Source organism: Megascapheus bottae, chromosome 3 (genome assembly GCF_031878675.1).
Source record: "Megascapheus bottae isolate mThoBot1 chromosome 3, mThoBot2.hap1, whole genome shotgun sequence".
Classification (NCBI taxonomy): Eukaryota; Metazoa; Chordata; class Mammalia; order Rodentia; family Geomyidae; genus Megascapheus; species Megascapheus bottae.
In genome coordinates, this window is record NC_143511.1 from 81066521 (window position 1) to 81089076 (window position 22556).

Genomic DNA, 22556 nt, shown 5'->3' on the forward strand with positions numbered 1-22556 from the left:
GTTGGGCTCCTGTGCCACATCCGTCCCATCTGCCTCTGTGGCTGTGGAGCCCAGGGCTCAGGGAGCATCCGATTATGGTCCTGCCAAGAAGCTGGCTTCCAGCAGGGCTCCGCTACTCCACGCCCAAGGCCCAGTCACCAGAACACACCTGGAGGTCTTTGTCACCATCACTTACTACTTTTACCTGCTAGGAGCACCACCTGTCGTGCTCTTTATCCTTGGAGTACAGACGGTGGGGCTCTGTGTCCTGACACTTATGGCATCTGCTGAACAATCACAGGCCTCGGCCAACTTGCAGCGGATGCCCAGTGCTGATGGGGCAGCCGCCTCCAGGGCCGCTACGGAGCCACCCGTCCCCTCCACTCCACCTCTCACTGCTGCAGAAACAGCCTCCAGTGCTGATTCAGAAGTCTCTCTTCCCTTGTCTGCGGTGCTGTCTCTGGTGCACACACCGGCTCTGGCCCTCTGTGTGGGAGGAGCACTAGTTTGGGTGCTCTCTCTCTGGGAAGCGCCAGCCTCCAAATGCTTATCATGGAGTGGCGACAAGGAGCCAGGCTCCGCCGGGGCTTTGGAGCTAGGCCAGAGGACACAGCAGCCTCCAGGGAGGAGGGGAAGTCAAGTGGCAGCTTGACCCCGGTGGTGCTCCTTCTCCCGGACTCAGGGGCATGCCCTGGGGACATGAAGACGTGCCGCATCTCATCTGCGATGCTCCATGCTGAGGACGCATCAGTCTCCACGGCTGCCATGGAGACACCACACACCATGGCTCTGCCACTGAGTGCTCAGGGCCCACTGGCTTCTGGGTCTGAGCCAGAGCCTCCTGCCAGTGTGGTTCTGATGCCCAGGGCAGAGAGAGCATCTGCCAGCCTTCCTCACCTGCAGGCCTGTTCCACTCTGGCCGTGGTGATGGATCAGGCTCCCTGTGCATCTGGGGAATCTGAGCTGAAGGGCACATCAGTTCCTGCCCAAGAAGCTTGCCCCCCTCCTTGTCCGACCACACAGATTGGACGCAGCCAAGAGTTACCTCCTGTCTTGGCTGCCCATCCCAACCGCATCCCAACGCAGCTCAAAGGAATGGATGCGGTGAGCGTTTGGGCAGGGCTGGAAGTAGTGGAGGTGGCCATCCTGTCCCAAGTCCTGTCCTTTGTTTGGTTTTGGTTTTTTCCCATGGCACACATGCATTCTTACCCCCGCTTGAGCCCTACCGCATCTACGCATGCTTTCTCTAAGACCCATTCCTCAAGTATGACCTCAAAAGAGGTCATGACACCCACTGCACTCCAGGATATTTGCATGAGCAAGCTCAAGGGTAGACAGAGAGGGAGATAGGACACCCCCCCCCTATTGTGAGGAGCACAGAGCAGCCTCAGCACTTAGTGTGCAGACACCTGACATGAAGTACACCTGATGTGCTGCCAGGCTGCCTAAGGGGCTGGGAACAGTTTGGGGTGGGTCCTATGCCAGCATCCTAAACACAGATGGGTGGTACCTAGGACAGAGCCCAAGGAAGGTACTGCCTGGCCAAGCATGCTTCAGGAAGGACTGAGGATATTTGGCTGCACACAGCCCTCCCGTTCCCACCCTTGTGTTCTGGCAGTCCCTGCGGGCTGAGGTGTGCTGAGGGTAGGCACAGCACACCCGGGTACTGCTGCAGGATGGGGTCCTGCTCCGCATTCTGAGCTTGATCTTCTTGTGTGGGGGGCCACAGCCTGGAGCACCAACGTGCTTTGTGACAGAGCCTGCTGGCCCTGGCCCTCTTCCCCAGGTCCTGATCCACAAGGCAAAGACCAGCAACTGCAGGGCCTGCATCTGGTTCCAGAGGCACATGGCAGGCCAAGAGAACTTGGCCTTCACCATCCAGGCCGTTGTTATCCAATTTAACAACATGGCATCCTGCGTCATCACCACATGCCTGGGCATCCAACGCATGGAGGCCCCAGACAGGGCTAGTCGAATGGACTTTTGGATTGACGTGGCCGTGGTATGCTATCCCATGTGCTTGCACTTGCCCTCCCTCTACTGTGCATCTGGGAATTCGCCTCAAAGCTCTCAGTGGAGCCCAGTCCCTCCCTCCCTAGCACACACTTCCAGGGCCAGCCACCCCCAGCTCACTCACTGCCTGCTCTTTGCCCTGTCCTGGTCTCAGCTGTTCTGGAGCCCAAATCCTGACTTGGTTTTCCTAGGGCCCTGTCCTAGCCCCACCATTCCCAGCAAGCCTCTCCTGTCTAGGACAAGAGGTGACAGCAGTGCCAAAAATCACTCACGCTATCTTCATCTCCAGGGTTGCCGAGCCCAGAGGAACTTCTCCTCACTCCACGCCATCATCTCTGCACTGCAGAGTGCAGCCATTCTCCGATTCCACAGCACATGGAGGCTAGTCTCCAGGTGAGCCCTCAACACAGGAGAACCAGGCAGCAAACTCCATTCCCAAACTGCCAGGATATGCACTTTGCATGGGGCATTCCTGCCCTAACCCCAGCTTAGGCAATCAATCTCAGGACTTTGCAAGATCCTGTGCCTTCCTCTTCACAAACTAACAGACACACACACACTCACACACACACACACACACACACACACACACACACACACACACACACACACAGAGTTTTATCAGATTTTCTGTGGTAGGCACACAGAACTGTGTCCAGGAAAACTGAAAGCAGAGCTGTCTAGTGGATATCACAGCATTCTGCCAGCAAGAAGAAACTCCTGTTGCACCATGGCTCACTGGGGTTCATCACAATTATTTGCAATCCTCCTGTGCAGACACTGGGGAGGCTTGATCCTCCACACAATGCAGTGTCCACACTCTCACCTGCCCCCATTTCCCAACTGACACCTTCTCTCTGGCCTTCCGGCAGAGACTCCTTGTGGAAATTCAAGAAACTGGAAACCATCACTTCTCAGGAAAACAACTACAGCAAGAGCAGAGAGCTGCTGCTAAATGTAAGCTACTAAGAGGAAAAGCCAGTGGGCAGATTGGAGGGGTACATACCAAAATCACCACAGCCCTGAAAGACTTTATTCTTCCACCTCGCTTGGGCTTCTCTTTGGGAAGAAAGGCCAAAGAGGAATGTGTGAGGTATTCATGCAGGGCAGGCCATGCGGCGTGCTAAGAGGACTCTGGGGATGGGAAGTTGCTCGGAACCCAAGGTGATCCAGGCAGGCACACGATTGACTGTTTGGGGAATTCCCACTTTCCCAGGGCTCTAGCATCAGTCTTGTGACCACATGTGCTAGAAGCCCAAGGGAAAATGGCTGCCACTCCCCCAAGCATGAACCCAACTCTCCAGATGCCTCTCAGTGTTTCCAGCCCAATGGTTTAGAGGCACTGTCCACAAGACGACTGTTCTACCAGGCTTCCTTTGGGGCTCTGAGGGACTCAAGGGAATGGAGGACTCACTGGGCTTTGTTTCAGACATAACAACACACCATGTCCATCTGGAGCCACTGTGAGGCTCTGAGCCCATCCACAGAGCACATGCTTCTCAGGCTCACATCACAGCTGAGAGGTACCTAGCACACAGCTTCAGCTGTGGACACCCTGAGAAATACTCCTGGACAACCTCCATTAACTCCCTAGGTGAAGAGCACAAGTGACGATGGCTGGTCACAACTAGCCTGGCAGGCAATTCTGTCAGATGAGCCCTCCAAAATGGGAAATGGAGTTGTGGCTCAACTGGCAAAACAGTACCTTTGAGGTTCAAATTACAAGGCCCACATGCAGTCCCTGAGTTCTTTAAATAGGAATGACTTAAGGAAACAGAGCCACCACCCCCCCCAAAACTGTGAGGGAATCCCAAACTCCCGACATGGCTCTTAACAGTCTTGCCATTTCCTCCAAGAGAGCGGCCCCTTCCGTACAACACTCTTTGAGAAAATGACCTGGGCCCAGGGAATCTGCTCTCCAGCTACACAGACGCACACGTTCCCACCTTCCCCTTGAGGACGGGTTCAGGAGACACAGGAAATTTCCCCAGTACATTGGAAACCTAACCTATTCAGCTGAGGAAAGCCAAGCCTTTGAGGTCAGCAGAGAGAGTCTGATATTGAATATTCCTACCTCCTCTAAGAACCCTAAGACACAGAGGAAAGCTTCCTGCGTGCACTCTGCTCAGAGCCTCCTGCTCGCCTGCCTTGGCTGAACTTCAGGGCACTAGACTGGCATTGCCTCCTCCCGCCCTGGACTTCAGTTTTCTCCTCCTACTTAGAGAGACATAGCCCACAAACCACATCATCACGGCTGGGTTTGGACTTGCCCAGAGTGGGCAAGAAATGAACAGGCCAGAGTTCTGAGAAGGCCCTGGCTCTTCAGGCCATTCGGCACATGTTTGCTGGCAGCCAACAGGCAGCAGAAGCAGAGTCTTCCCCACAGACATAAGGGACATTTTCTAGATTTGGAAGCAGACACAGAAAGCCAGGACCACAAGAGAAAACCACAGCACCAGGGCTAGAAAAGAGCCTAAGCTAGATTCGACCTGCCAGTTGGTAGCAGCGGTGGTATCGCCCACAAGCCAGGACAGTGCCAAGAGAAAGACAATGGCACCACAGAGCTAGAAAGGGAAAATCTCTCACACACAACATGCTCTATTCTGGCAGGAGACCGCCAAGTTTACCACAAAGGAGAAGCGTCTCAAAGGAAGTCCCAGATGGTTGCAAAAGATGGTGAGTCACTGGGATCTGGGCCACCTTGCCTGAGAGAGAAGACATATACAGCCTTACCTTCCACTGTGCCTCTTTGACCTCAGGCCAGAGGGTACACAAGTAGAGGGGTGATTTGGAGTCTTGCACGTGCCCGCACCGGTGCCGGTGAGCTAGCTGGCAGGCTGGAAGGAGGAAGTGGACCCAGCTGAAGCAGAGCTTTGCAGAACCTGCAGGCTGGGTTTGTAGGCAGGGATGGGCCTGTCACATGGCAGGGGAGATTTAGTCAGAAGAGGGGGCTGGGCGATTTGGAATGGCAGGAATGAGGAAGGTGCTCTGCAATGACCATGTCACTGGAACCCCAGGACCCTATCCTCTGGGAGACCCTGTGGCCCTGGGGGCTGGCTGAGAAGCCCTCTGGGCTTGGTAAGGTCTGGGCCGTGGACCTTGACCATCAAACCCCCAATACCACAGGTGCTGACCAAAGGAACTGTACCCTACCTGGGGATGTTCCTAACGGACCTTCTGATGACCAACAACGCATATCAGGACTTTAACGAAGTGAGTGCCCAGGGCTCCGCTGGGGTCCTTGAGCTGCAACACTCAGTTCTCCCACACTCTGGGCTCTTCCATTCCTGGCAATGCCAAGTCCATGCTCTGAGCTCAGTCCTATCTTGCTCTGACCAGGGGCTGCCTGGAGTTGCCTAACCACTGAGCTGTGGGCCCAGAGCCCAGCAGGGCCTCCAAGCCCCTCCAAAGGGGCCCTGGGGTACAAGGAAACCCAGGCTTTCCTGAAACAAGCAAGCCCTGTTCTAGGAAAGGCCTTGTCATCTGAAGATGACAAAGTCCTGTCCTCACACAAAAGTGTCAGATAGCACAGCCCCTGAACCAGCCCTCACATTCTTCCCCACCCTCCTCCAAAGATGACAGTTGTACTCCTGTGTGTGCACATGGGATCCCCAGACTACAGAAGGTCCAGAGCCCAGGTCCTAAATAAACAGGGGCCCCATTCTAACTGCATTCCCTTCTGCCTTCTAGGAAAGAACAATGATGAGAAAACTGCATAAGGTGAGCTAGCAGTAGCTGAGCAGACAAGATAAGGAGGGTGGAGAGCAGAGAGGGAAGGTCCCAATCCACAGTGACCAGCCCAAACCCACCAGCCCTAGCCCTGCCCTTGTGCTCTCCCTCACCAGGAGAATGCAATCCTCCAGCAGTTGAAGATGCTGCCACACAGTTGCAGCTACTATAAGATCCAAGTGGAGGCCACTTTCCTGGACTGGTTCAGGGGCCTGGAGAGGCTCAGCGAAGAGACCAGGTGGGCTGGCAGACACTGCTGAAGGAGAGGGGCTGTCCCTGGGGCTAGAGAGGCTGAGGTGTGCACCTGGGTGCAGGGGAGCCGACACACTCCGTGAGGGACTCATGAGGGGGGTGGCCAGCAGGCTCTGAAGTCCAGGCTGACTCTGGCAGTGGCCTGAACATGGCACTTGCTGACCTCAGCACCATGCCTTGTCTTAGCTATGAGCTCTCCTGGGAGCTGGATCCCCATAAGCAGAGTGCCAACCCCAGCCTACCTACACACAAGATCTCAGGCAAAAGGAAGGCCAGCAAGAAGTCAATGCATGGGTTCCGGGGACTGGAGCCCACAAGATGCTGGGCAAGGAATGGGGAGACCCAGAGGCTGACGCTGACTTCCCCTTGTTGGGCCCAGAGGCATCAGCTCTCTGGGACTCACCGTGCTCCCTTGCTTGTCTCTGCATCCATTCCTCCATCGGGGGTGGGGGTGACTTTGGGAAATGGGGATTGGAAAGATCCTCCAAGGGAGCAGCAGGCAAGCAGGGTAGTGGGGAGCAGAGTCTGGGGTGGCGTCGGGGAAATCCCTCCAGCAAGCCCTTCTTATTCTGAAGCCCCAGGCCCACAACACTCACTTCTGTTTCAGTGGCAGCTCTCACTGCGCATCCCGGGGGCAGGTCCAGCCTGGCCCTGACCCAGGAAGCAGCAACCTGGACACAGCTGAAGAACCCTCCCACACCAGTGCACACTGCCCTGGGGGGTCCCGCAACCAATCACGCAGCAGCCTCCAGGGAGAATCCTGCTCTCACCACGAACCAGTGACACCCCACCCCTCCACTCCTGTCCTACTACCTGGACAACTAGAGGTACATGCAAGGGGACCTGACAGAGCAGTCCGCACACCTAAGCAAATACGTGTGGGCACATTCACCCCCACAAACACACTCTCATGCACACAGTGTTTGGAAAAGTTCCAGGTATCCTTCCAGGCTCGGGCAACCATGTATTTCAACCCCTGTCCTGATGTGGTTGTTTCTGCAGATGGGGGCCTGTGCCTCCCTGTCATCTTCAGGGACTGCACAGAGACACGGGGCATGCAGCAGCCCAGCCTTCCCTTCAGCCTCCAGCACACCTGAGGCCACCACAGGCAGCAGCCAGAGCTGGGCCTCAGGAGTGGGCAGCAGCGGCTCCCCCATGCCTCTGGGTAACAAGCAGGGGGAAGACTCCTGCGTCCTCATGGGGAGCTTGCCTGCCACACAGGGAATGTGCCAGGAGGGAGGCATCCTGCTGAGTGGGGCACAATGGCATGCCACTCATGTCTTCTACAAGCCAGTGCACAGCCCTGTGCACTTCTCCATGTCCAATCCCTTCCCTCCACAACATGACCTGGAGTGCACAGTAAGAAACCCAGCATGCTGGAGGCACAGGACAGCGCCTAGGGCCTCTGCTGACAGGGAGGAGGGAGGAATGGTGGCCCTTCCACCAGGCAAGAATAAGAGCACACTGGGCACCCTGAGGAGTCCTGAGGGAAGAAAAAGGGAGAAAGCAAGGAAGTCCTTATCTGCCTTAGGAAGAGTCTACCCCTGACCTTCTTCACTTTCCTGAGAGGAGGAATGAGCTACAGCTTGGAGTTGGGAGCAGGGCCCTCCCAGGGAATCTAGTCCATTTCCATGCCACAATCTGCTCTCTCAGACACTGCTAGTAGGCTGCACAAGGAAACTGTGCTTGGCCAGCCCAGCCACAATCCACCTGGGGGCCTCACAACTAGTCAGCAGGGCAGGGCTCTTGCTGCTGAGCACCTGCATATAGCACAATTTGTTTCCAAGTGGACTGGCCCAGCTGAGGAGAAGCCGCTTGCCTTTTCCAAGAGCTGAGCAGAGCAGGAGTCCTGGGTGAACTCTGCTGCCTCATGCTTCCTCATCACGAGTCCAGAACACTCCACCCTGCCAGTCCTCTCAAAACTACAATTATACTAGCCATTACACCAGGAGTTGGGAAGCTTTCTCTTCCTTTCTGTCCAGCTCAGTGCCTCAGGAGACAGAGACAAGGATCCAGGTGGTGTCCTCTACCACCTCCAGACCAGAGCAGGCCAGGTGGCAGGAGGAACTGGGGCCCTGGATCTGGGTCTCCTCCCTCTCTTTGGTTTCCACGAGTGGCTCTGATGAGTCCACTAGAAAGGCACACTTGATTTCCTTGCCCAGAGTCAAAAGAAATAAAGGGGTTCAGGCTGGGAGGTGCTCAGGGGGGCACACTGCTGAGGACAGTGGGCAAGGCCCATCCTTGCCTCATGGAGACCATGTTCAAATCGGAAGACCAGAAACCCCCACAAGCCCCCACATGGAGGATTCCTCTGCTGTGCATTGCATGGTGTCCAGAGGATCCTTGGACACTGACTTAAGTGAAGACACACATTCTGGACACTTCACCTGATGAATTCTCTCCTATTTGGATGCAGGTCAACAAGCAGGAGGAGCCAAGGGACGTCATCCCAAAGGCCCCAGAGGAACACTGGCTGCACCGGCAAAAACCCAAAGGCTTGCAGCTGGTACAGTTTGCTTCTGAGGATCTGAGTAAGTGCCATGCAGACATCCAGGAAAATGACAGGAGGGGATGCAGATGGGGACCTGGCTCAGCCGCAGGGCTAGGGGCAGAGCCACAAGGGTGGCCACTGGGCACACTCAGCCTCCAGTGGGTACTGCATGGCCAGCGCTTCATCATTTCCCCTCTTCTGCTGCATATGTCAGCCCTTGCACAGCCCTGCCCTGCCCTAACGTCCCTGCTTGGAGAGGGAGACGCACCACAGACACACATCAAATTGGAGGCAGTGCTTATAGCTGCCAGCAGACAAGCCCTCACTACAACACACTTTTCTACTTCTTGATCACATGGGAAACAGGCCTTCAGAAAAAATCTCACACTGCAAAACCACTTGCCTAGCGCCCTCAAAACCCTTGATCTCTCTCCCTTGAGCTGGAAAGAAGATGCCCCTTCACAGCTCCAACATCTAAACTGACTCCACCAAACATCAGAGCCACAATCCATCAAGTGGCAGCCAACAGAAATACACTTGCACAACAACATTTAGAGTTGTAGACAGAGAATTTGGAACAGAATCAAGTCCAGGTGCAGACCCAGAATGAACTAGGGAGATCTCAGAGATCTCTGGAAAAGTGCAAACCATATCTGTCACTAGGATTCACAGCCAAGTGCAGAGTACAAAATGGCATAGGAGGGTGACAGACACATAGCCACACACACACACACACACACACACACACACACACACACAAACGCACACACAGAGGCACAGGCACACACACAAATACAGAAAAGCAGTTTAGAGACATAGGAAAAGGGATAGTGAGGGAGAAAATCAGATGGGCAGCAAGACAGCAAAAGAGACCGAGACAGGCATTGAAACACATCATGTGTTTGAGGAGTACAAGAGAAATGTGCATGTGCTCATTGTTCAGTTGTCTTTTCACTGGCCTCAAGACCCAAGCAGGTGCTTGGATTTCAGTGATGAGCATTGATTGTCCCTGGTGTGTCATGAACCCTTTGTTAACTTCCTGAACCTTTCCGCTGTCTGTTGGCAATGTGTTCTCTTCTTCTCAGAAATCAAATCAGATCCCTGGCAAAGCTCATGAATGTGAAAGAGACTCCACAAGGCAGGCAGGAGCCGAGTACACTCTAGACTTACTTGATAGGACAGTCATGGACACAGGTCACTGTGGAGCAGGAGAGTCATGGCTTGTTGAGGGTTTAGGGCTCCTTGCATGGAAGGTCTCACAATGCATAGGGTTCTGGGGGGCCGAGTCTAGTCCTGCTTTGTGGTGGTGCTAGCAGCCATCCTTGTTGGCAGGAGAACAGGGCTCCAGGGAGGTGCTGTGCATTCTGCAAAGCTGGCTGTGCCTGGAGAGCCTGAACCACACAGCATTGAGGGCAGAAGGGAATCCCGTGTGCTCTCACAGCCAGAACTGGCATGACCCAGGGGTCCCAGGTCATGAGGACTCCTGGCACTGGACTGAGGGTCTGGCGACATGCTGGCTCATTCCTGCTCTGCAGGAGCTTCTCACACATTTGGTGTGTGGCAGTCCCCAAAAGGACTGCTGACCATCTCTCTGTCCTTTCTCCAGCAGATCTGGGGATTCCTGAAACCTTCCATGTGACAGACCCAAGCAAGTCCTTGGACCAATGTGATTTAATCCTTCAAGAGTGGACCTCCCCACAGAGAACCAAGAACAAGCGTCGAGTCACCTTTATCCTTCCTCCCTCCAAGAGAAGAAGGGTCAGACACTGAACAAGTCCTGCCTTGGACTACACTGGCCCAGGCCACACCCTACCCACCCCTTGCCTTGCATCCTCAAAACTCCATCTTTTCTCCACAATCCACGCCACAGTGGCTCTGTGGTCCAGGAGCCACCTTCCTGGAATTCTAAATCCAAGACCCCATCAGCTCCTTCCTAGCAGATCCCCACTGAGCTACACAAGCTTCTGGCAAAATATCCAGGCACATGTTACTTCGCTTGCCCTTCCATCCAGGAAAACCTCACCATCCTTCCTAGAAAACCCTCCCCAGATGACACAGACCAACTCTAGGATCCAAATAAGTACCTTTCATCCCCAAAGTTCTCCTTCCACGAGAATGAGAGCTGATACTAGAGAGACTGGCCTGCCCTCCAGAGACTCCCTCTCAGTGCTTCAAGTGTCCTCTGCACTTGACTAGAGAAGCAGAGGGCTTTTGGTTGGAGCAATGTGTGTGCCGTCCTGCCTCTACCCTCCTCTCTATTGGCATTCATCAGGGCATTCATCATTTCTGACCAGATTCATGTCCAACAGCCCCTCCTGTGAGCCCCAAAATGCATGCCTTCACCAAGCCACTCTACCCTCTCTAGGTTGACTTTCCGTTGAAAGTCTTTAGCTCTTCCCTTCCCTACATTTCTGCTATTCCCAACTTTGACAAGGTGCACTAGAGATTGCCAGGAGGGTTGACGGAGAAGAAGTGAATGTGGAGCTCTCCAAGTCCCAGCCCTCCAAACCTCCTAGAGGAAAGGCCTCTGGTAGACCTTGCCCTCGCTCTCCATTCACGGAACACAGTGCTTCTAGCACGATGCCTTTGTACAGGACTTTTTCCACTCAACTCACAGATAGCATACCTGCCCCAGGAGACCAAAAGAGATCTTCACTATTTCAGGTCTGGATGGCTTCATAGGATTGAACACAAATTGTACACAGACTGGTTTTGAGTAATGATAGGACAATGTAAAAAAAAAAACTTTTTCTACTAGATTCTGCTCATGGTAGTGTTCTTCCTGGATCCTGAGTGTGAATGAGAAGCATGCGCATGTGCTGTGAAAAAAGAACTGGACGGGATGACAGTGGACTTTAGGCAGATGTAGGGAATGCAATGCACCATTCTTGTCCACCACTGAAGGGTGAGCATGCCCACACTACTCTGAGCACTGGGGTTTGCTTCACTTTCACTATACTGCATGTCTCAAGAAATCACAATTTCTGGCCTATTAGCATAGGAGGAATGATGAAATCGCAGTGTGGCCAGGGAATCAGCCAACATCCTTAGGGCAGACCAGCGAGGCAGGTGGATGTGGGAGGGCTCAGTTTGACTCCTCAAGGTGATAAGACGTAGTCACCTCAGTAGTTCTTTATGAGGTCAGCTACTGCTGCCTTTACTGTAGCTAATGGACAGAGTTGAAGAATTGCTTGTTGTTTAATGTAAGGGTGAGGGAGCTGTCTACTCAAGAGGTTGTGCTCAAAACCAGCCCTAGCAGTAATGTCCCTAAGGCTCTCTTCTCTATTTGACTATGAATACCAGAGCTAGTGCTGGGCCTGAAAGCAGCCAAATGCTAAATTCTGAGAGTCAACCGCTTTTTGCCTGAGTCAGTCACAGATGCAGAGATGCACTGCTTTTTGATTCTGAGAAGACTGAGATGTGGGATCTCGTTATTCAGTGCTGAGCAGATAACAGAGTAGAAAATTCTCTGAATATACTCAACCAGGATCCAAGTATGACAAAAATGGTTTACAAATGTCTCCATGTAAGTTGGAGATAAAGCTTTCAATGAAGCACTGAACTAATTCCTGGGGACTGACCATCACATTTCCCAACTCACTACATTGTAACACTCAAGTGTTCACTTCTGTACAATTGTATAGCCTAAAAAGGTGAGAATGGCTCCTCCACAGAGATAATGGTTTGGTTTTTATCATTTTTACTTATTGGAGAGAATCTTTTAAAATGCTGAAAACTGGTTGTAGCTATATGTCAGACAAAGACCACGTTCTTTTATGGAGAATGCCACTCCTTCCCTCACAATCTCAGGTCATAGAGTTCACAGTGGCTAATATCATTACTGCACGTTTGCCTTCTTTCTCTCTGTTTCTCTCTCTCCCCTTACACACTCAAAGACAATAAGGAAAACTAAACAGTAATAAAACTCATTTCCACTTCCTGAAGTTCCTTACAATATTTACCCATGAGATTTGGATGATAGCTATTCCTGAGGGATCTCAACATTGGGCTGCTTTATTAAAGACAGCAAAGTACCTGCTTCAGTCATGCTCAGTGAGTGACTTGTAGAAGTCCAGGAAGCCACCAAGTAAGTAGCCCGGGAAATTAGGAGCAGGACATTTCAGCCCAGGAGAATTTCAATAAGGTGACAGAAGAGAGGGGCTGGGACCAAAACTCCTGGATACATAGACAAGAACTAAGAGGAAATAGGAAGGGAATTCTGCAGCACACTGAAGCAGCAGAAGCATCCATACTATGAAGAGAAAGGAGCTGAAATTCTGTCTAAAGAACAGAAAGGTAAGAATGACAGCAAATGAAACAGGTTCTGCTGAGAACCGGAGTTTCTGTTGAAATACCACCAGATGAACCCGCCAAATAGATTCCATGATTTTTTCCCAAAGAAAAGGGGAAAAAGTGGAGAATTATAGTCAAGGACTAGTATTTTCAAAATGAATGACATCAATCGACACAAAGTTATTGAATCAACTTCAAAGAATAAGAAGTGGGTGTGGTGGCTCACACCTGTAATCCTAGCTATTTAGGAAGCTGAGATCTGAGGATGGCTGTTCAAAGCCAGCCCAGGCACTAAAGTCCACGAGACACTTATCTATAATTAACTACTAGGAAATCAGAAGTGGCAATGTGACTCAAGGGGTAGGGCGGTAGCCTTGCGCTGAAGAGCTCAGGGACAGCGCCCAGGCCCTGAGATCAAGTCCCACAACCAACAACAACAACAAAAGTCAATAGGAGATCACACTAAAAGCCAAGGTAATCAGATATCCAGAAACAGGGAGGAAATCTTATGAGAACCAATCATCACGTGGCAGTTCTTTGATAAACTGCATAGCTAGCGCTCCAGAAAATGTGGCGAAAAAGGACAATTGGGAAAATGTCTTAAAAATGAGCTGAGAGACAAAGCTCAGGATAGAAATAGAAGTCAGAAATGCGTTTTCAGTACACAATTCTCCTCTTGCTTTTGTGTGCATTTAGTTTGAAGTCAGACTCTTTTGTCTTCTAGACAGCTATCTACTCCATGAGACCCACTCACAGCGTTTTTAACACACTTCAGTTGCTGTTCTGTCAGGGCCTTCCTTGTGTTTTGTTCTGGACATAGCCTTGAATCTTGAACATTTGACCTATTCTTGTTGCCCATCTAGAATCACAGGTATGTGCTAGTGCATCTAACTTATTAGAGGGGATGGATTTCTGAACCTAAATTAGAGGTGTTCCAACTAGGTTGTTGTTATAAGCTGAAAATATTCCCTCATCACCAGCATAACCATGAAAACACATGGAACAATTTTTTAGGAGATACAAGAAAAAAAGACTGGAAATTGTTCTCTAACATTTTATTGCTCTTATCAAAGTCTTCAATAGTTTAAATTTTGTCAAATCTAATTTCTGTTCTCATGGATTCCCTCTTCTTCCCCTTCTACCAATGGCAACTCTCATTTGTTATTCTGTTTTCTCCTCTTCCTAATTTTCAAGTGTTATATGATCCACCCATCTCAGGACTCACCTATAGTGCTAGTATTTTCTATAATATTTTATCAGTTGTCTTTACAGCTCATCTTACAGCTTTAAATGTCACATTTTGTTTGTTTGATATTTCTCTCTGCAGATAAGACTTCCTTAGGAACCTTAAGATTATATATTAAACTGTCTATGAAACATCTCTACTTAAATATTTAATAAAACATAAAATTAACTTGGCAGAAATATAGTTACTGATGTTTCACCTCACCAAAGTCTCCATTCTCCACAGTTGTTCATGTATAAATAAATGACATCATTCCATGTGCTTTCTCTGTCCATTTTTATTTTCCCTTATACATTATATCAGAAACAAGAATATATCTCAACACGTTTATTTCCTGTAAAACCCACATCTGATCGCTTGATTCTGGTGTTAGAGCACACTTTAAAGTCTCTCTTCCAATCTGTTGTGGGTAACCTGTTCAGTCAATGTGGGAGTGCTAAGTAACACTAAGAGACTATTTCAGTCACTATATGCATTAAAATGATGATGATGATGATGATGATTATTGCAATGTTTATTATTAGGAGTTGAGAGACTGTTGAAAAGAGAGACTATAAAAATACTCCGGAGCCCCTGCTGCTTCTAGGCACATCGGCTCCTGTGGGTTGGCGATTCAGACATGGCCAAGTCCAAGAACCACACGACGCACAACCAGTCCTGGAAATGGCACAGAAGTGGCATCAAGAAACCCAAATCACAAAGATATGAGTCTCTGGAGGGGAGGTGGACCCCAAGTTTCTGAGGAACATGTGTTTTGCTAAGAAGCACAGTAAGAAGGGCTTTAAGAAGATGCAGGCCAACAATGCTAAGGCCATGAGCGCGTGGGCCGAGGCCGTAAAGACCCTGGTGAAGCCCAAAGTAGTGAGCAACAAACGCAAGCTCCCTGAGCAGGCCACGCACAAGCTCCAGCCACTCGCCTACACCACCCATCCTAAGCTTGGGAAGCGCATCTGTGCCTACATCACCTGGCACCAGGCCAGGGCCCGGGGACCAGCTGCTACTCAAGCTCAGGCCCAGGCTGCAGCCCCTAAGAGTACCCAGGCCTTGGTCCTTAAGAGTGCCCACACTCCAGCCTCTAAGGGGGCCCAGAGCCCTGTGAAGGCCCCACAGTGAAGACCTCTGTCTGCCAGTGTGAGGACTGGAGGACTGCTGTGGCTCCCTTCAGAGGAGCCACTGACCACTGTCATTTCTACCAATAAGCCTAAGGCAGGAAAAAGTAAATTCCAGAGAGGGTTATACTCATAGTTTATTCAAAATTCATACATAGAGGTATTGAAAATTGCCTTGTTGGCCGGGAATGTGGCCTAGTGGTAGAATGCTTGCCCAGCATGCACACAACCCTGGGTTTGATTCCTCACATACACAGAAAAAGATGGAAGTGGTGCTGTGGCTCAAGTGGGAGAGTTCTAGCCTTGAGAAAGCCCAAGGACAGTGCCCAAGCTCTGAGTTCAAGCCCCAGGACTGGCAAAAACAAACAAACAAACAAACAAACAAAAAACCATGAAAACTACCTGTCTTCTCTCTGGAAAACAATATATTTATTTTACACTATCACTAAACTGATCAAAGATGTGCAAGGCATACTTATTTGTTATAATTTCTCTTAATAGTCCTCTGTATTATACAATAAAGCATCTTTCAAGTGTAGTGATTTAAGAATATTTCCTCAGTTCCAAGGTGATGAGATTCTAGACCAATCAATAGGGACCACAAACACTCATCGACTCACAAATCCAAAGAAGGGGAATCGACACTGAGATTACTCCACAGGAATGTGATTTGTATAAATCGGAAGCATTTTCAAGTAGAACATCATCCTCTGGTGTCAGGAGGCCTGCTGCCATTTTCTATTTGGCTGTGATCCTGGTCGCAAGCTCCTTGAGTTGCAAAGTTTTCTGAAAAACCTTCGCAGGGCTCCTTTTACTTCCTGGTTCCTGAGGCTGTAGATGAGTGGGTTTAGCATTGGGGTGACTACTGTGTAGAAGATGGCAACCTGGCGATCCTGGTCCAAATTGTAGCTGGAGGATGGCCGGAGGTATGTGCGAATCACAGAGCCGTACAGCAGCAGCACAACCAGGATGTGGGAGCTACAAGTGGAAAGAGCTTTGCGCAGGGCAGCCACTGAATGCATGTGAGCGATGGCAACTCCTATGCGAGCATAGGAGCCCAAGATGAAGAAGAATGGGCTGACCACCACAGCTACGCCCTCGGTGAAGATTAGCATTTCATTCACCACCGGTCGAGTACAAGAGAGCTTCAGCAGTGGAGTGATGTCACAAAAGAAGTGAGTGACCCGGTTTCCGCAGAAAGTTAAACGGGCCACCAGCATACTATACAGGAGACTGTTAAGGCTGACCACCACCCATGAGGTCAATGTTATACGAAGGCACAGATGCTGGGTAACGATGGCTGAGTACCTTAAGGGGTCACAGATGGCAACATAGCGGTCATATGCCATGGCAGCCAGCACATGGCCTTCCATGCTGCCTACAGCCATGAAGAAGAATAACTGTGTCATGCAGCGGCTGTAGGAAATGGTTCGGCTCACAGCCACTGTGTGGACCAGCATCTGAGGCACGGTGATGGTTGTTAGAAATATGTCAATAAGGGAAAGCTGTCTAAGCAGGAAATACATAGGGGTCTGAAGCTTAGGGTCTACGCAAGCAGCAATTACTAGTAAGGCATTGCCCATAACTGCAATCAGGTACATGGTAAGGACAATTCCAAAAATCACTGGCTGCATCTCTGACCAGCTAGACAAGCCCAGTAAGACAAATTCAGTCACTTCTGTCCTGTTTCTACTGGCCATACAAACAACATGGTTCACTTTACCTGTAAAGAGGAAAGATCAATGCTGAAAAAGACAGAAAAGGATGTGAAATGTCTCTGACATTAGAGTGAAGATCTGGCCCACACTTCACATATCAAGAAACTGTTTTGTTTTTTCAGTAGCAATGTTCCAGATCCATTAAGTCAACTGAACTTAGCTGGGTTGAGAATAGAACTCATCAATATAGTGACTGACTTTATTCATTGGTTAATAAGTTGTCAATGAAATGCTTAATATCCAATATCTACAGGGAGCTCAAGAAACTACTCCCCCCAAAACCCAACAAACCAATCACTAAATGGGCAAGAGAACTAAAGAGAGACTAAAGAAGAGGTTAGCTGGGTGTGGTGGCTCACACCTGTAATCCAAGCTACTCAGGAGGCTGAGATCTGAGGATCAAGGTTCAAAGCCAGCACAGGCACAAAAGGACCTGAGATTCTTGTTTCTAATTAACCTCTAGAAAACAAGAAGTGGGGCTTGGCTCAAGGGTAGGGTGGTAGCCTTGAGCTGAAGAGCTCAGGGACAGTGCCCAGGCTGAGTTCAAGCCCCATGACCCACAAAAAAAAAAAAGGAAGAGGCTAAAATGGCAAAAAAAAAAATGAGAAAATGTTCATCATCCATGGTCATAAAGGAAATGCAAATAAAAACAACCCTAAGATATCACCTTACCCCAATTAGAATGGCAAATATTCTGAACTCAGACAATGACAAATGCTGGCGGGGTTGTAAAGAAAGAGGTGGAAATGTAAACTAGTTCAGCCACTCTGGAAGGCAGTTTGGAGGTTTCTTAAAAAACTGAAAATAGCCGGGCAAGGTGGCTCATGCCTGTAATACTGGCTACTCAGGAGGCTGAGATATGAGGATTATGGTTCAAAGCCAGCCTGGGCAATATGAAACTGTGAGACTCTTATCTCCAATTAATCACTAGAAAACAGGAAGTGGGGCTATGGCTCAAGGGTAGGGTGGTAGCCTTAGCTGAAGAGCTCAGGAACAGTGCCCAGTCCAGAGTTCAAGCCCCATGACTCCCCCACACACAAAAAAAAACCCTGAAAATAGCCCTTCCCTACGATCCCGCCATATCATTCCTGGGCATCAACCCTGAGCATCATAAAGGATATGATAAAGACACCTGCTCAGCCTTGTTCATCTCTTCACTATTCATAATAGCCAAGTGATGGAAATAATGCAGATGCCCTACTACAGATGAATGGATACAAAAAAATCTGGTACATATATACAGTGGAATTCTACATAGCTAACAGATAAGATAAAATGATGGCATTTGCTGGGAAGTGGATGAAACTAGAGCAAATCATGTTGAGTGAGATAAGTCAAGACCAAAGGAACAAAAGGTGCATGGTCTCCTTGATATGTAGATATCAGATCCAATTAGTACAAGAGTGGTGACTCAATATTTGGGTATCTAAGGTCTTGGAGATATAAACAGAACTACATAGACATAAATATCTATGATGGGATATATATACTCTATAGACATAATGTTATATAGATTGATATAGATTAATTACATTCTAAAATCTATGTGCCAGTGATCGCATATAAAGATTCTCTTCTTGAATACTTGTTTGTTAAACATGACATTTGAATATGATGTAAAAAATCAGTGTTAATAAAATCTTTCAAAAATATATCATAGTGCTTGTTTTGGCAGCACATATACTAAAATTGAAATGATACAGAAAAGATTATCATGGCCCTTACACAAGGATGACACACAAAAATATATCATAATATAAAAATAGTGAACGAAAAAACATAGTCTTCCAGGGAATGATATTCTCATGTCTTTTTTTTGGCTCAAGCTTTTCCTATAGAGACATGAAGAGGGAATGCCAACACAACTTTCACTGTTAACTATAAATGAAGATATTTGGATGCACGCTGCATGTCTAAATGAATGGGAAAACATAATTGTCAAATAACTATAGGAAAAAATATGTAATAAAAGGAAGAGTCTCCCTCTGACTGGTTATTTTTAGGCAGTCCACCACATTCTGTCCTTTGCAATGGGCTCCCACCTCTTTTATCCTCTCCTTAAACACCTCCCTAGCACAGGCTGCTCTTCAAAATCTCCCACCCTGGACCACCTAAAGGCAGAAAAGTGTGGGGCCCTGCCTATTCTTACAGGAACAATGCTGCTATTATATCAATGAATCTGGCTTGGTAGAATAGAACAGGCCCTGAATAAGCTAAAAGAACTTAAACACCAACAGTAGGGGGCTTCCCTGGATTGGTTTCAGAGCCCCCTCGCTGGGTGGCTGCTACGTTTCTTAGGCCCTTTGATTTTAATTTGTCTTTTCTTTTTTTATTTGCCCCATGCCTTCTTAGGTTTATTCAGAGCCTCATCCAAGAGATGACCCGAGGAATGGTTAATCAGCTTCTACTCCACCCATACATTCGCCTGTCGACTGCCCCTCCAGCGTCCTAGACCACCAGCAGACAGCCCCAAGACGCCCATGACACTCTGGCATCTGCCAAACTCTCCTGAATCTCAACCTAAATTCATTTGGTTGGACTTTGGTTTTCTTGAATCTCCTCAGTCATACAGTTCAGACCATCTTTAGCTAGTTGATCATATGTATAAAACAGGAGCTTAAAAGATAAAGGAAACTCACATTTCTCAAGTCTGATCTCCTTTTTTCCTGTATCCTTCCATGTACATGCAGCTCCAGCGATATGTTCTTAAGACCCCATTGCTCTTTCAAGATGGAGCCACAGGCACACTCAGGTGTTCAGAGGGGTGTACAGATATCATGCCTGTAATCCTACCTACTCAGGAGGTTGAGTTCTGAGGATCGCGGTTCAAAGCCAACCCATGCACAAAAGTCCATGAAACTCTTGTCTCCAATTATCCACCAGAAAACTGGAAGTGGTGCTGTGGTCAAGTGGTAGAGTGCTAGCCTTGAGCTTAAGAGCTCAGGGGCAGCACCCAGGCCCAGAGTTCAAACTTCATGACTGGGGAGAGGGGGGGGGGAAAGAGAGAGAGAGAGAGAGAGAGAGAGAGAGAGAGAGAGAGAGAGAGAGAGAGAGAGAGAGAGAGAGAGAGAGAGAGAGAGAGAAGAGAGAGAAAGAGAGAGAGAGAGAGAGAGAGAGAGAGAGAGAGAGAGAGAGAGAGAGAGAGAGAGAGAGAGAGAGAATGTTCTTGACTTTCCTCTTTGATGAAAGCCTCAACAGATAGGCTACTTCCCTTTACCACCGAATCAAGATCTAAATAGAAAGAGTGTGTTTAGTGCCCTCTTGACCTCAGTTCTGTTCTTAAGCTGTTCTTAAGTGTCCTCTTAAGCTGATCAATCACAAAGGTTGTATCTGAGATGTATAAATAGGAACTTCTTTCCATTTTCTCAAAACAAATCCTCCAGACTCTCACAAAATACATTAAACATCTGTAATACATTCCTAATGTCTGGAAAACACAAATTTTCTCTGTACCTTCACTGACTCTATTCTATATCCCAGCCTCTATTTTCCACTTGAAAAATATATCTTTCTATGTTATATAACTGGCCATTCCTCCATTATTTTGCTTCCATTGACTATAATATTAGTACCTCCTTCTTCCATGGATCTCTTTGGTGGCAGAATCTACTATTTTTCAAGAATGTGATTGATAATTTTCTGTTCCCTATTCACTTACCTTAAGACATAGTGAAAACTTAGCCTTCTCTGTATCTAGCCAGTCTCATATACCCCAGTCAGACAGCACAGCAGAGCTACGTCCCTCTTTCTCATTAGGAAGTCCCTTATGATTTTCCATAAAATCTTTCTGAGGATGTGTCATCCCAGCAAAGCAGGAGCAGCCACATGCACTCACACTGGGATTCCACTGACCCCAGGAGGCTCCAGCTGTGTGCACAGAAAACACTAATTGGAATGGGCTGCATCATTCCCCCTTCCTGTACCCAATGCGACTAAATGGGACTCAGGAGCCCATCCATTCTCCATCCTTTGCCCCTGCTCTCATTGAGGCAAAGCTCATATATGCTCTGGGAAGCAACTGGGCTTACAGGAAAGGTCCACCTTTGGAGAACATCAACCATACAGCTCTGTGTAATATTAACAGTTGAACAAAGAGGAGCACAGGGGAAACTGATTCCCATTCCACCATCTCAGGAAGTCATTTCTCCATCTTATTCTTCCTTTCCTTTAACTATTGAGTATCTGTAATTAATCCAAGAAATTTAACTAATTGGACTTACATCTGAGGATTTGGATGACAATAATAGGATAAATCTAATTATTGTTATCTAATAATTGTCCTGTTTCCCCAATAACTTTTTCATTCCTTACCCTCTCCTGTTTCCAACCTTTACTGGGTAAAATCTAGTCCTTTTGTTTATCCATTTCAAAACTTTAGCCTTAAAAATATCTACCTTAAAGAAGTCTTTGAAAAATAAGAGATATATCAGGAGATCGATTCCTATATTGAAAAATTTTGAGATTACTTAAGAGAGATTCTTGATCTTATTTTTAAACACACAAATGTGTTATGAATGTTCACCCCTCACACTTTTTTCTGCTGGTCCTGGGGCTTGAACTCAAGGTCTAGGCATTTGTCTCTGAATTATTCCCTCTTAAGGTTATCATTCTACCACTTGAGCCATACCTCCACTTCCAGCTTTTTGGGTAGTTAATTAGAGACAAAAGTCTCACAGATTTTCCTGTTGGGCCATGCCATCCTCAGATCTCAGCTTTCTGAGTGGGTAGGATTGCAGATGGAAGCCACCATCACCTGGATATCCCCCACACTTTCAAGATTGTGTTGACATATATATTTATATAGTGCACCTTGATCAGATTCATTCCTCTGTCAAGTCTCATCCCACTTCCCACTTTCAAAACCAATCTCAGAAAACTTCGTTGTATCAATTTCACATGTGCACAAAAAGTACTGGATCATCTTCATCTTTCTTCACCCACTCTACTCAGCTTCCTGCCTCTTAAGCGCACTCATGCCTTCAACAGGACTTTTACTACATTTCGCTCATTTTTTCTAGTGTAGACTAATTATTCAAAGGGATTTTGCTATGGTGTTTCATACACACACACACACACACACACACACACACACACACAAACACACATACAGATTGACTCTATTCCTGACCCACACTTTCCCTGTCTACAGTCCTTCCTATTATCTCAACAGCTGTCAGTGAACTTTGTTTTGCTGTTTTCATTCACAGATGCAATGTCATTTGGTATTTCTCATTCTCTAATATTCTCTTTCCTTCCTCCCTCTCTAATCCCCTCAAACAGCATGACAATTATAAATATTATATATATATATATGGGGTACAGAGGTTGTTCTTCTGTGTGTTTCCAGATAAGTGTATTTTTAGGTCTACTGTCATCATAGGAGAGAAAACATGCAACCTCTGAACATGGCTTACTTTGCTTAACATGATGAACTCCAACTGGACCCATTTTCTTACAAATAAAACACACATAATTTCATTCTTCATCATGACTGAATAATGCTCCAGTTTATGTGTTTGTAAATTTTTCTTGATCCACTCAGACCCTAGAATATTAATAATAGTGCTGCAATGAACTTTTGCATATGTACCAGTGTCGCTAATATATACTGAATTATATTCTGATAGATGATACTTTCATTTTTATTGGTGTCTAGGAACATTTGGATTGCTCCTTTCTGCTCAGAGAAAGCAAAAGCACAACTATGCATAGTGAAATTAATGCAC

The 22556-nt window shown here is 48.1% G+C and overlaps 1 protein-coding gene, 1 long non-coding RNA gene and 2 pseudogenes across 2 annotated transcripts; 3 read left to right on the top strand and 1 right to left on the bottom strand.

Moving 5' to 3' along the window:
* Nucleotides 1-6776: 6776 nt before the first annotated feature.
* LOC150065916 (uncharacterized) lies at nt 6777-11201 on the top strand. The gene is made up of 3 exons (XR_016534808.1): nt 6777-6800; nt 8390-8504; nt 10071-11201. It is a non-coding gene; the product is annotated as an uncharacterized LOC150065916 (long non-coding RNA).
* A 3421-nt stretch (nt 11202-14622) lies between these two features.
* LOC150065917 (large ribosomal subunit protein eL29 pseudogene) lies at nt 14623-15116 on the top strand (annotated as a pseudogene).
* A 712-nt stretch (nt 15117-15828) lies between these two features.
* On the bottom strand, nt 15829-16812 carry LOC150065918 (olfactory receptor 1f45-like). The gene has a single exon (XM_090329204.1). The coding sequence runs from the start codon at nt 16810-16812 to the stop codon at nt 15829-15831; it is 984 nt and encodes a 327-aa protein (XP_090185330.1).
* A 1677-nt stretch (nt 16813-18489) lies between these two features.
* Nucleotides 18490-18589, top strand: LOC150065919 (U6 spliceosomal RNA; annotated as a pseudogene).
* The last annotated feature ends 3967 nt before the right edge of the window (nt 18590-22556 follow it).